This window comes from Ptychodera flava, chromosome 2 (assembly GCF_041260155.1).
Source record: "Ptychodera flava strain L36383 chromosome 2, AS_Pfla_20210202, whole genome shotgun sequence".
Lineage (NCBI taxonomy): Eukaryota > Metazoa > Hemichordata > Enteropneusta > Ptychoderidae > Ptychodera > Ptychodera flava.
The window spans coordinates 13,312,703-13,324,824 of NC_091929.1; the positions used below are offsets into that span (position 1 = coordinate 13,312,703).

General features: G+C 39.9%; 1 protein-coding gene across 1 annotated transcript; it reads right to left on the bottom strand.

The window, feature by feature from the left end:
* Positions 1-4,368: 4,368 nt before the first annotated feature.
* LOC139149032 (retinal Mueller cells isomerohydrolase-like) lies at positions 4,369-10,466 on the bottom strand. Its single transcript, XM_070720533.1, has 5 exons — positions 9,985-10,466; positions 8,757-8,890; positions 7,637-7,903; positions 6,722-6,863; positions 4,369-4,445 (listed from the first exon to the last, which is right to left on the bottom strand). Exons 1-5 carry the CDS (start codon positions 10,166-10,168, stop codon positions 4,369-4,371), a joined length of 804 nt encoding a protein of 267 aa, XP_070576634.1. The 5' UTR covers positions 10,169-10,466.
* Between the last annotated feature and the right edge of the window lie 1,656 nt (positions 10,467-12,122).

Sequence of the window (12,122 nt, forward strand, 5' to 3'; positions counted from 1 at the left end):
CTGTGTAAAGAAAAGGGTTCCTGTCAGAATTAAGATTATGATAGTGATGCACAAAGTGAAAGCTTGGCATTTTTCATCATGTAACATTTAGTTAAAAGGATTCAGTGGGGATTCGAGCGGTTTTGACTGTGGTGTCTGCTCTAGTTGACTGGGTACCGTACGTAGTGAGTTCAAATCCGATCCAAAATTTAACTGTATTTCCTTAGTAACCCTTGGTCGACAGCTCTGCTGGTGGACAGAATGTTCCCGAGGTTGTCTTTCGCCCGGTTAGGCGATGTATTCATTGCTCCGATAAAGTTTGTGTGTGATGTGTGATAGTGAGTGTATGAGTGCGAGTGCTTCATGAATCTACAGCGTGTGGAGGGGTCGCAGCCAGAAAAATAGTAACAACTTAGCTTGGTTATGGAACCACTTTTTATGAAGAGTGGGGATTTGGCCGAGCGGTTTTGACTGTGGCGTCTGCGCAAGGTGACTGGGTGCCGTACGTTGTGAGTTGGAATCCCATCGAAAATTTACCGTATCTATACATACTGGTAGCTGTTTGTTGTGTCACAAAAGTGATAGCAAGAATGCACGTACAATGCACTTTCACAAACACTGCTTGTGAACTATACACAAACATCAGCCGAGAGACATTCCTACTATGTTGAAAGTAGTTTGTTCTACATATCTAGACACTATGCCGCTGGAAAATCTACTAGAGCTCTGTTTGAAGAGTTAAACAAGTAAATTCTTTGAATGCACGAGTGTGCAGTTGCACTCTTTGAAGCATATCGTGAAAATAACTCTTATGAGCATACACACACTTAACTCCTCAATGGTCTGGCCCAACCTCAGTGTTTGGGTGGCGAGTTGTGGGTCTAGGCACATTGAAATGTGGTGGAAAGGCTCCTTACAAAAGCAGCCATTGAAAAGTAGAGATGTAGTTTGTTACTTTATACTGTGCCATACAAATCGCATGGGTTGTCAACCGCGGACTCACCCCTAAAATAAACACGATTGGAACTAATTAGGGATAATTGGATCTTCCTATTGTTCAAATTTCTCAAAAGTGTTACGTGACCTATAGCTGAAGGTTGCAATATTACAAATTACTCATAAAAACAAGTGCACCACTTAAAAAGAAAAACAGATGAGCTTACATTTTCAGATTAAACGGACATTACTACACTATTCAATTATCCAAAATTAGTTCCAATCGTGTTAATAGCTTGAATACATTTTTCAGTAATTATGCAAACATAGCATAATCACAGACTCTGCGTCCACTCTCCTTGTTTCTCCCTCCTTTTCTGTGCATCTGGCAACTTATGGCCTATTATTCCCTGATATATTATTTTTTTATCATTATAGACTTATTTCGGACTCATTGTCCATATAACAACTAAAGAAAATCTGGTGATAAATATACACAGCTTGGTTAAGTTATACAAAAAGAAGCTTATTCCATATATAATAAAATACAGTACGTGTTCGAATCGGGTTCGAACCCACAACGTTCGGCACACAGTCACCTAGCTGAGACGCCACAGTCAAAACCACTGGATCAAATCTCCACTCTCTCTAAAATAACAGTGGTTTAATAACCGAGCTGTTACAATTTTTCTGACTGCGACTCCACACGCTGTAGAGTTCATGACGCACTCGCACTCACATACTCGGTATCACGCATACACAAACTTTATCAAATCAATGAATGCACATCGCTAACTGGGCGAAAGACAGCCTCGGGGACAATACTGTCCACCAGCAGAGCTATCAACCCAGGGTAGAAAATACATTAAGTTCTTGATTGGGTTCGAACCCACAACGGACGGCACCCAGTCACCTAGTAGAGACATATCATCTGATTATGACAGGAGTCATTTTACCAAAATCGCAGACTTTGCCACCCCTCTCCTTGTTTTGTTTCTCCCTCCTTTTCTGTCTACCTGTTTGCCCCCCCCCCCCATATCAAACGATCTGTTTCCATCTCTCTCTCTCTCTCTCTCTCCTCTCTCTCCTCTCTCTCTCTCTCTCTCTCTCTCTCTCTCTCTCTCTCTCTCTCTCTCTCTCTCTCTCTCTGAGAGGAATCACCCAATACCTGCATCACTTATTTTCTCTGGAATACAGAAAACGCTGCCATCGTCCTCCAACCTGGCACTACACTCTGTATTTGGTAACTTCACCAAGTTGTTGATTCCGGACTTCTGTAAAAGCAACAAGTAGGGAATAGAACAAAGTATGGAGTAAACATTTAAATATAGTTTGAGAAACACCTTATTTTAAAGGGAGGTGGTCGTCAGGACTGCAGTCAAAGGTCACTGGGGACCCCTACGACCGATGTAAACACTGTATCCAAGGTACGTTGGCGATTGATGAAAGTGTCATAATGCACATCGTAAAATTTAAATGCAGCTATGTTGACAAGATACATCTATATATAGTGCATGAAATACATTGTTTCTAAACAAGCAAGTCGCACATGCGCAATTCCGACGACCGCTTCCCTTTACTGCAAACGATTAGTACTCAATACGATTAATGTTACAGAAGGACAAATTACAAGTTGTCGATCTGATGTCCCACAACCATGTTTGATTTCCTCCAATGCACTCTCATGCGCTCTGACTTTGTTACCTATTCAGTCCATACGATGCATTGTGTTAAAGAACTTTGGTGATGATAATTCTATAATTTTAAGACAATTAGGGGTTAGAGTCATTTTCGAAACGGCCAATTCTTTTTCTCATTTCTACTGATGAAGACTTCCAGTTTTTTATTGCCTAATTACTGAAGATCACTGAAGATTATGAAATATGCAAATGATCACAAATTGGTGAATTATGCTCACGAAACTTTCAGCACAGCTATTCTTAAGCAGTCTAATGTACCTTGACAGTGTGATAAAATTCAGTGCATCTTAGCGCCTCTAGTTTGCCTTTAGCACCTGGGAGCGAAAATCAGATTTTGTGTAGGCAATTTTTGTCACCAGTGAATATATAAACTTTCCTAAGGACTAATCATGATATGTCCATTATTTCCAGGAAATATGAATGAAGTTGTTTGCAATAGTCATGGACCTTAATAGACTTACATCATCAACAGTCAATGGAAGAACATATCTCACGACTTCTCTCCCCTGAGTAGGCGCGTACTCCTCTGTTTTCATTTCTTCTATGAATGTTTTACCGATGACTTCTTCATCTTTGTAAGAGCACAGATCGACGACAATATGACCGTCATCCTCGTACGCGTTGATGTGATGGAAGCAAAAGAAGGCATCAGCGGTGTACTCCGTGGAATGAAGTTCGCCCGTGCGAGAGTTCACGACGTGAAAGCGCGCCTTGTTCTGAGGTCTATATTCCATGCAATCCGAAAATGAAGTTCGAAATAAAGTCGCTTTGAGTATTTTCAGTACATTGATATACAGCGGCTGTTCCAAGTACACAAAGTAATTATCGGTCATTCCAAAACTGTGGTAGTACGATGGGTCACGCCCTCTGGCAGGAATCAGGGCTCGAAATTAACTTTTTACCCTGGTAGTCCACTTGGGCTACCATTTTCTGAAGTTGGTAGCCCAGTGACAGTGTCTGGTAGTCCATGAATATTTTAGTTTAGGGATACTGTACTCGTCTGAGTATAAGCCCTGGTTCAGCAACACAAAATAGTAGTAAAACCAGGGGCTTCAACTCGAGAAACCCCATGTTATGTGTCACGAACGCTTAATTTATGCTAATTTATGTACATTTTTAACACTTTCTATCACTTTCAAAATCAGCTTATACATCCAAAGAAATTGTAACTTGAGTAAATAAAAACAGAAAAAAATATTCTCATGATCTTTATGAACTGGCATACCTTGCTACACCCTAGTCTCTCTATACAGAATGTAATACATTGATACTGATCACAACCATAGATAAAAGACAGCGAACTCAGCCAAGCTTAACTGATTCAGTGTTTTATATTACTATTTCAAATCAAACTGATTGCACAATCTCTTGATATAGAAGTGACAGTTTTGTGAAATTCCAGCATCAAAACCCTAAAACTTGACACAAGTACGGCTTGTATGCTGCCGATCAACAGCATAGTGTGAACTGGCATGCAAAGACTGCACACGGAAAAGCAACTCAACATTTTAGTATCAAATGCTCTGTATCTTGTGAAAACAACAACATAGCAGTGAAACTTGTAATAGTCACCAGAAAAAACTCTTCACAGATGAAAGTATAATTGCTTCAAACAATGAAAGTGCATGTTGACTGCATTTAGCTCGTCCGAAAGTGACGGACATCGCACGCCAAGTATTTCATGTCCCAGGTTTTGGTAGTCCGTGGGGCTACCATTTCATGGACTTTGGTAGCCCCAGGGAAAGTTGGTAGTCTATGGACGCGGGACTACCGCTAATTTCGAGCCCGGAATAGAACACAGAATCGACGACTTTTGTAGAAATGGCTTACCTGCAGAAAAAATAATTACAGTTTTAATTATTGTGAGAACAAGTCACTTTTGTCGACACTGTCCCTGATGCTATTGCAACTCGAAGCCGTTGAGTTGAAGTCGCCGATTAAAAATTGTTTCTTGGATTACCTAGAGTAGCAATATTGAACAAAGTGTAAACGTTTGCATATGGACGACATTTTGAGTTGTATCCTAATAAAATTGATGAACATAATGTGTAGGTCCAGCAGTCACATTTTATACCACTAGTCGAACGTCACTGTATACTTGTATGATGACGTACCATATGCCCATGCAAAACACAGCTGAAAACGACCATGATAGGGTGAGTTTGACACGTCTAAAGAGATTAGTAAAGATTATTGGACACACTACCATAGAAAAGTATTCTTTATAGCGCCTTTAGTAATGTACTCTCACCACTGAAAACCGTGACTCCCTAGCTCAATAGTGATTGATACAAAACAGAGTCTGTGTCCATTAATCTCCACCCTTGGCCATGAAGAAATGGACAATATAACCAGTACATGAAGGCCATGTTGGTATGCATTATAAAGCAGATTGTTGTTGTATCTTTTGTGGAATATTGCATGGTACATTTGAGCAAAATAGGCGTTGAATTGGCTTTGCCCACTTAAAGGTTCGGGGAAAATGACTTCAGTCAATTTTGTCAGGAATTTTTGTTATGGTAGGTATCTTATAACATGGTATCTATGAATATTGGATATGAATTGGTTGAAAAATCGCCCGCAACTAGTAGCTAGTGAACAGATTCGATTGCTCATCTATGGCACAGAGTAACATAGATAGGCAGAGTAGCAACATTTGCATGTCTTTTGTTCAGCTGACTCGCAGCGTGTTTGCAAGGTTATATCTGATTGGTCGATTGTCACTATTCACAGCAACTTAGGGAGTTTATTTGTATTCTTTCATTATAACGGTACGATTCTGCCAACCAATTGGATAACAGCTTCGAAATCGCTGCGAGTCGGCCCCGGCTGTTCCATGGTCGTCTCGGTAGACTATTGGCTTTTCATATTAAAATGAGCCCCAAAGGTGTTAAACTTTTTGGAGGCTTTGTTTGTGGTTGATAATGACATGAGATTATGCGAAAAATCCGACGAGATGGCATCGTACTGCCAGTCGCGTAGCAACCATAGTTACTTTGTGAGCTCTCAGGCCAGAAACACTGCTTCACGCCAATCAAAACATAACACGGCAGCAGTTTCATAAACATGTCCTTCCTTGACGCACGTGTAAAAGAGGGTACGACTGACCGTAAACCATTGAGTAAAACCAGACAGTATCGATAAAAGACTTTCAAATTTGGTTCAAACACACTCATTATATATTCATAAAAATATGAGAGGAATTTTTAAAACGGTAAAACTCGTTTTCCTGAAGCTCAAAACACTCCCGTTTTCGCCAGCACGTCAATTCTGCTCAGCAACACACGGCAACAACAACACAAACTTTCTGAAAATACAGTGCGTTTCACCTAGGTACCGCAACTCAGCGTATGAGACGCACACATTTCACGTACAACACAAACGATAAGCTTGGGTATCACGACACATTTGAAAGTCACCGACTCATTGATCAATTATAGTAAACCAGCATGGGGCAGCCGCTCTGTCTAGACTGAGAGATACACTTTATCTACAATGTGTGGCTTTTTAGTTAGTTTCTGTTGAGAATACCTTCACCTCTTGAACTCTTAGCTGAAATTGTAAAAGAAACAGTTACATTGTAGATCAAGTCTAGTCAACTGTTTATCTCTCAGTCTAGACAGCAGCTGCCCCATGCTGGTTTACTGTAATTAATCGACGAGTCGGTGGCTTTGAAATGTGTCGTGATACCCAAGCCAATCGTGTGTTTTGTACGTGGATTGTGTCCGTCTCATACGCTGAGTTGCGGTACTTAGGTGAAACGCACTGTAGTTTCGCTTTACAATTGGCGAAAATCCGAACACTACCGAAGGATTCATGGTCGGCACTCTTCGGAAAAGAGAGGCGAGAGCAACCTGAGGTGAGGCGAACATGGATGGGTTACGTAACCGCTTCACGCCTTAAACAATACCCGTTGCCACTCTATCTATCTTTCTCTATGTCTATGGAATCTACCATGGCAGTTGTGGCGGTGCGAAAAAATTTTGAAGTCAAAATCAACAGGTACAAGACAGAAAACTCGTCGGAAAAGAATGTGTGTATTATATAAGATATATCTACTCCGAGGCCATTGAAACAAACTCTGTATGACCTGACTTTAAACGTACCTGCATCGGCCGGATCAATTTTGATGATGTTGTATTTGGTGACTTTCCCGAACGTGGATCCCATGTTATAGTGCGTGCCATCGTTTGTGTAATGAGGATGTGCTGTTGCCATGTTGACAGCCAAAAACTCAGAAATGTCCAGCTATGTATGTATGTATGTATGTATGTATGTATGTATGTATGTATGTATGTATGTATGTATGTATGTATGTATGTATGTATGTATGTATGTATGTATGTATGTATGTATGTATGTATGTATGTATGTACGTACGTACGTGAGAAAGAGAGACAATGAAAGAGTGTACATAAGTGTCATAATGCGGCTTTGATAACTATATCTTGCGTACTTGCGCACAAGTATTTCAATTTTAACGGAGAATCTACGACATTTTAAAGATGTCTCCAGTTGGACCTGACGATGGCTTGTAAATATTTGGATTGAAAGTTAGTCATTTTGAAAGCAATTTTTGTTGCCTGGTTGAGATCATTCTCACTTTCGATAAATTATAATGTCCATAAGCAAACTTTGAATGCGATATGTTCACTCATGCCGGTAATGTAACCAAAATGGACGCCCCATATTGATGGTATTTTGAAACAAACTGACATGTTATCCTTTAGCCAGGTTTGAAGGGTAGTTTTTGAATGTCAGAGACACAGCTCTTGTCGCAGGCATGGACGGACGCCCAGAGGGAAACCTATTTGTCGATCATCCGGACTATGTCAGCTGGGAAAAATCACAGTAGTATATATAGGCAGTGATTCATTAGATTCAAATACTGGCTCCAAATATTGCGTGTGCAAATAAGAAAATATACTTGCTTTCAAGAGAAAACAATGATAATATTAACAAAAGTTGCAGGTATTGCCCATTGACATAGCATAATTGATATTGGTTTAAGTGAGATATACCTTTTCCACAGATTCCAGTGTTTTGGGATCAATTCTCCAGATGTAAGGACTCTCAGTCATGGCGTACATTTCATCTTTGATGCTCATCACGTTCACATTGCAGTTGTCCGAACCTTTCCTTGTTTTAAAACGGGCTGACACTCTCTGGAAAAGGTTGTGGCAGGGGTCAGGATGACCGACCGTGCCGAACTCTGTGCACACTATCCTGTTGGCCTTCATGTTTTCCTTGTAGTGGTCGCTGCGCAGAAAACGATTTTGGTACGTGACCTGAAATAAGTGAAACGTGAGAGTTTGAAGCGCACGACAGTACGAGTGATCTGGGGTGTGTTCTGTTGCAATCTTGCCAAGGAATTTGACAAAATTGTGAACATCTTGAGGGAACTTCGAAAATATTTCGCCGAAGCTCGATACAGCATTCGCATTATTGGAAAAAAAACTAGCCTATATTTACCATGTCACTTATATTCCTGTAAACTGAAATATACATGAGATATTAATATTGCGGGCATATTTAATATTAATTAATTATTATCGCTTAAACATATTGAATTTTATCCTTTTTTAAACAGATGACCCCTCTCCATTAAGGAAATAAAGACGGGATATTCCCTATTCAACCACCCGGACTATTGTCATTGTCATTATGAAAAACATTTTCAAAAAACACGATTTGGAACAATTTGGGATAATTGGATGCTGAAGTAAGGTATTTTTATCAGCAAATGTAAGCTCACCTGCTTTTCTTTTAAAGTGATACACTTGTTTTTATGAGTAATTTGTAATATTGCAACATTCAGCTATATGGCACTAAACACTTTTGAGGAATTTGAAAAATATAAAATCCAATTATCCCAAATTAGTTCCAATTGTGTTAAAAGCAAAAAATAGGCGAAACCCGGAATGAAAAGGGACCATGGCTAAACAAAACCTTGTTCATTACAGTACCTATATATGTATGTGTATTGATAGGGACGCATTTATTCACGTGTTTACTTGTACACAGTGCCACCCATCCATGAAGGACGGGCTGTGATTTGTAAATCCGTAACGTAACTTGTTAACACCACTACCGTAGACAGAGTGAGACATTTAGTCAAATACGGGCCTATCATTTGCATACCTGACCATCCTTTATGTTGAACCGATGCAAAAGTGAAAGACCGTCAAATAAATGTTTGTATTTGTCAATTCCAACTTCAAACAAACCACCCCCATTTCTGTATAAACTACCGTCGATCCATTTCGGGATTTCTCCTGAAATTAAAGAAAGGGTACATAGTACCAACACGCAACCGTCAATTCATATTTAAAAAAAACACTCAATATGTCATATTAAAATTAACGGCTAAGCGTTACATTCAATAGTGAAGCTTTGAAACTTATTTTAAAGCATCCAATTCACAAGTGCGCAATTAATTAATTGCCGCCCCTCACCCGCCCTCCTTCCTCTCAAGCACTCCGATATTAATCATTGAAGGCCAGCATTATGCAACAGTGCAACGTACGATGGCCTTCAGAGGACTGTACTGGCGTCAATAGTCTCTGCCGCGGCGTTCTACAGCAACATTGGGACACCCATAATTGAAGGGTGGCTACACTGTTAGCAGTGGAAACGCAGCTTTCTGTTGGCGGAGTAGCGTGCGTCGCTATGCGGGTGACATCAAAATTACCCCGCCACGGGGTTGACCTTTGGATGACCCGCATAGTGCCGCTACCCCGCCAACACATGCAACCGATAGCTGCGTTTCCACAGCTATTTACTACACTATATGCACGTGGGCACTACGAATTTGGCTTTCTTTTTTGTCTCATGTTGACTTTTGCTCGAGTAAATTTGCTGAATGACTTTGAACCATATTTGACTTCTTTCAGCATACACGTCTACCACAATCCCTGGTGGCGGGACAAAGTCGGTGATACCGCGTAATCAAAGACACGTCCGCGTGCAAACAAATATATTATTAGGGACTGGTCAGATTCTTCAGCCCGGGGCGGAGAATTCATATGGGGGGTCACCCTGTTTTTGACGTGGGTGATGGGGGCCACCATGTTTAAATTTGAAATGCTCGATAGGGGTCAGTGTGTTTTTTAATTAAGTCATCGGTTCACACTTGCATAGAATGCAGCTTACCGGCTACGAATTGCATCTGTTTGGGTGCATAACTGTAATATATCAGAGATATATTTCAGATATATGTGCATGTTTGCAAATTGAAATTCTGTTTTGCAAAGTATCATACTAGCCATAAATTGCATCCTTCAGTTGCAGTTTTGGGGTTCGACCATTGTTTTTGATGTCCGCAAAAACACTATCCGCCCCCGGTCGAAAAAAGTGACCAGTTCCTTACCTTTTATAGAAGTCTTGATTGGTTCAGGTGTTTCGTCCTTCGCTGACCGCACAAGGGGACCGAGGCTGCGAAATGTCTTTTCAGCTTTAGCGGCTGAAAGTGCTCGCCTACAAGTCATCAGATGGAGCGGTGCGGCCAATAAATGAAGTTTCCGTTGCCCCCTGACAAGTATTTGCCACGACATGTCTGGTTCAGTACTGTGGTACAATTACAACTGTCAGGTTCCGTCTGACCTCTTCTCTGCGATCAACTAGGTCATTACACCCAGGGGCGGATATAGTAAAGGACGCCCTCTATGGACATACACAAGTTCTTTTAATATTGTACCTGTCTCTAAACTTTAGTGAGCTATACATTTTGCTCAAACTTTCTTCAAGAATGAGATGACCTTTGTCTCTCAAAAGCAACAGTGAGATTCTCTGGTATAAATAAATAGTGGCTGTGCAAATTTTATCGCGAGAGAAACAAATCATCTAGAATTTTAAAGGGAAAGGCTATAGTCGTCGGAACTACGCCTGTGCGAGTTTCTTGTTTACAAACTATGTATTTCGTGCACGATATCAAGATGCACCTCATCATCATAACTGTAACATTTAAATTATACGATAATAAATTATGACAGACATGTTTTAACTGTCATCAATCACCATTGTACTTTGGGTACATTGTTGCCACTGATCATATGGGTCCCATACGACCTTTGAGCGCAGTTCCGACAACTACTAGTATATCCCTTTAATACCGATCCTTAAAATTCAAAATGGACGGTACCACCGTGACTGAACGAAAAGGTGAAAACTGCAATACACTGTAACTTTACGTGTTTCAAAATGAGTAACAAAATCTGCATACACACAATTTTGTAAAAATTTTAGAATCCGAATTTCCGTCTGCGAGGTGCTCTGTAGCAAACTTCAATAGAACAACATGGTAATATAAACAACCAATCAATTATTCAACACAATCTATCCACTGAAGATGAATTTGAGGGGACTGATGATCGAACTCGGGCAAAGTTTTAACACATAGCATCAAATGGTCTTAGTGTTATACAGTCCCTAAAATCAAACACGCATATTACGGATAACCAGTTCAATATATGATTGCGAAACATATATTAGGGTATGACTGTGACAATATACACTTACAAAATAAATATTACTAAATACACACAAAAATTGAAAAAACCGGATGTAAATCATGTTTGGTCTTGTGTTTCCTTTATTACATTAGACATGGCACAGGCACGTAAAATATCAGTTTTGTCATGGTGCTTGAATGGCAATTCGTAATGTAACACAGGTGCCCTAAATAACTAGAGTTGTTAAACGTTTGGATTGACTTACAGTGACTTTAATTGATTTCCCCTCAAATACGAATTTCATGCTATTTTTAGTGCAAATCCTTATCCTTTACTCATGGATATGTCGCAGCACGACGCGCTGGAGAGGGTTTTGGGCTCAGGTGCTTGGAGAATCCAGTGTACAATGTACGGTATTGTTTACTTAGAGTGATACTAAAGGCGCCTGTCAGTTTGGGCGCCCACTTTGCAATTTGAATCTTGGTGCTCGTATACCTATGACAAAGAAGTATGAACATCGCAAACTAGCTGTCCCAAAACAGATTTCAAACCTTCTCGACTCAATTTCTTTCTTACCTGAAAATTGTCCATGATATAACGAAGGTCTGAACTATATTTTGTACCTTGTACATCTTCATATGAATTGGTGTTTCCTGCATATTCTTGTTGCTCGGCCAGTGCACTATGTTCATTTTTTTATTCTGTAATTTCAGGAGATGCTGAAATCCATCGATGGTACCTTATACAGAAATGGAGCTGGTTTGTTTGAAATTGGAAATGATAAATATAGCCACATATTTTATCATGGTCTTTCACTTTTACATATGTTTAATATAATAGACGGTCAGGTATATATTTATAGAGATATACTCTAGAATGACATGACCCACTCAGATTTCTGCAATGTTCTGTGAAAAATGGACTCCGAAGAAGTTACGCCAAACCTTATACTTGAGAGAAAAACCTCCAAGATTTAATGTATCCGTTCATTCAGTAAGGCTTTTCTAAAATCGATCATAAATCAATGCCAAAGTATATGTATAATATAATGAGTAAC

Bases quoted from the DNA above. Each gene is read 5' to 3' on its own strand.
- LOC139149032 (XM_070720533.1), bottom strand. From the start codon at position 10,168: ATGTCGTGGCAAATACTTGTCAGGGGGCAACGGAAACTTCATTTATTG. The intron at 6,864-7,636 runs GTATATCTCACT...ATACATACATAG, and splicing joins CACTGGAATCTGTGGAAAAG to CTGGACATTTCTGAGTTTTT. The intron at 4,446-6,721 runs GTACGTTTAAAG...TTTTTTCTGCAG, and splicing joins AATTGATCCGGCCGATGCAG to GTAAGCCATTTCTACAAAAG.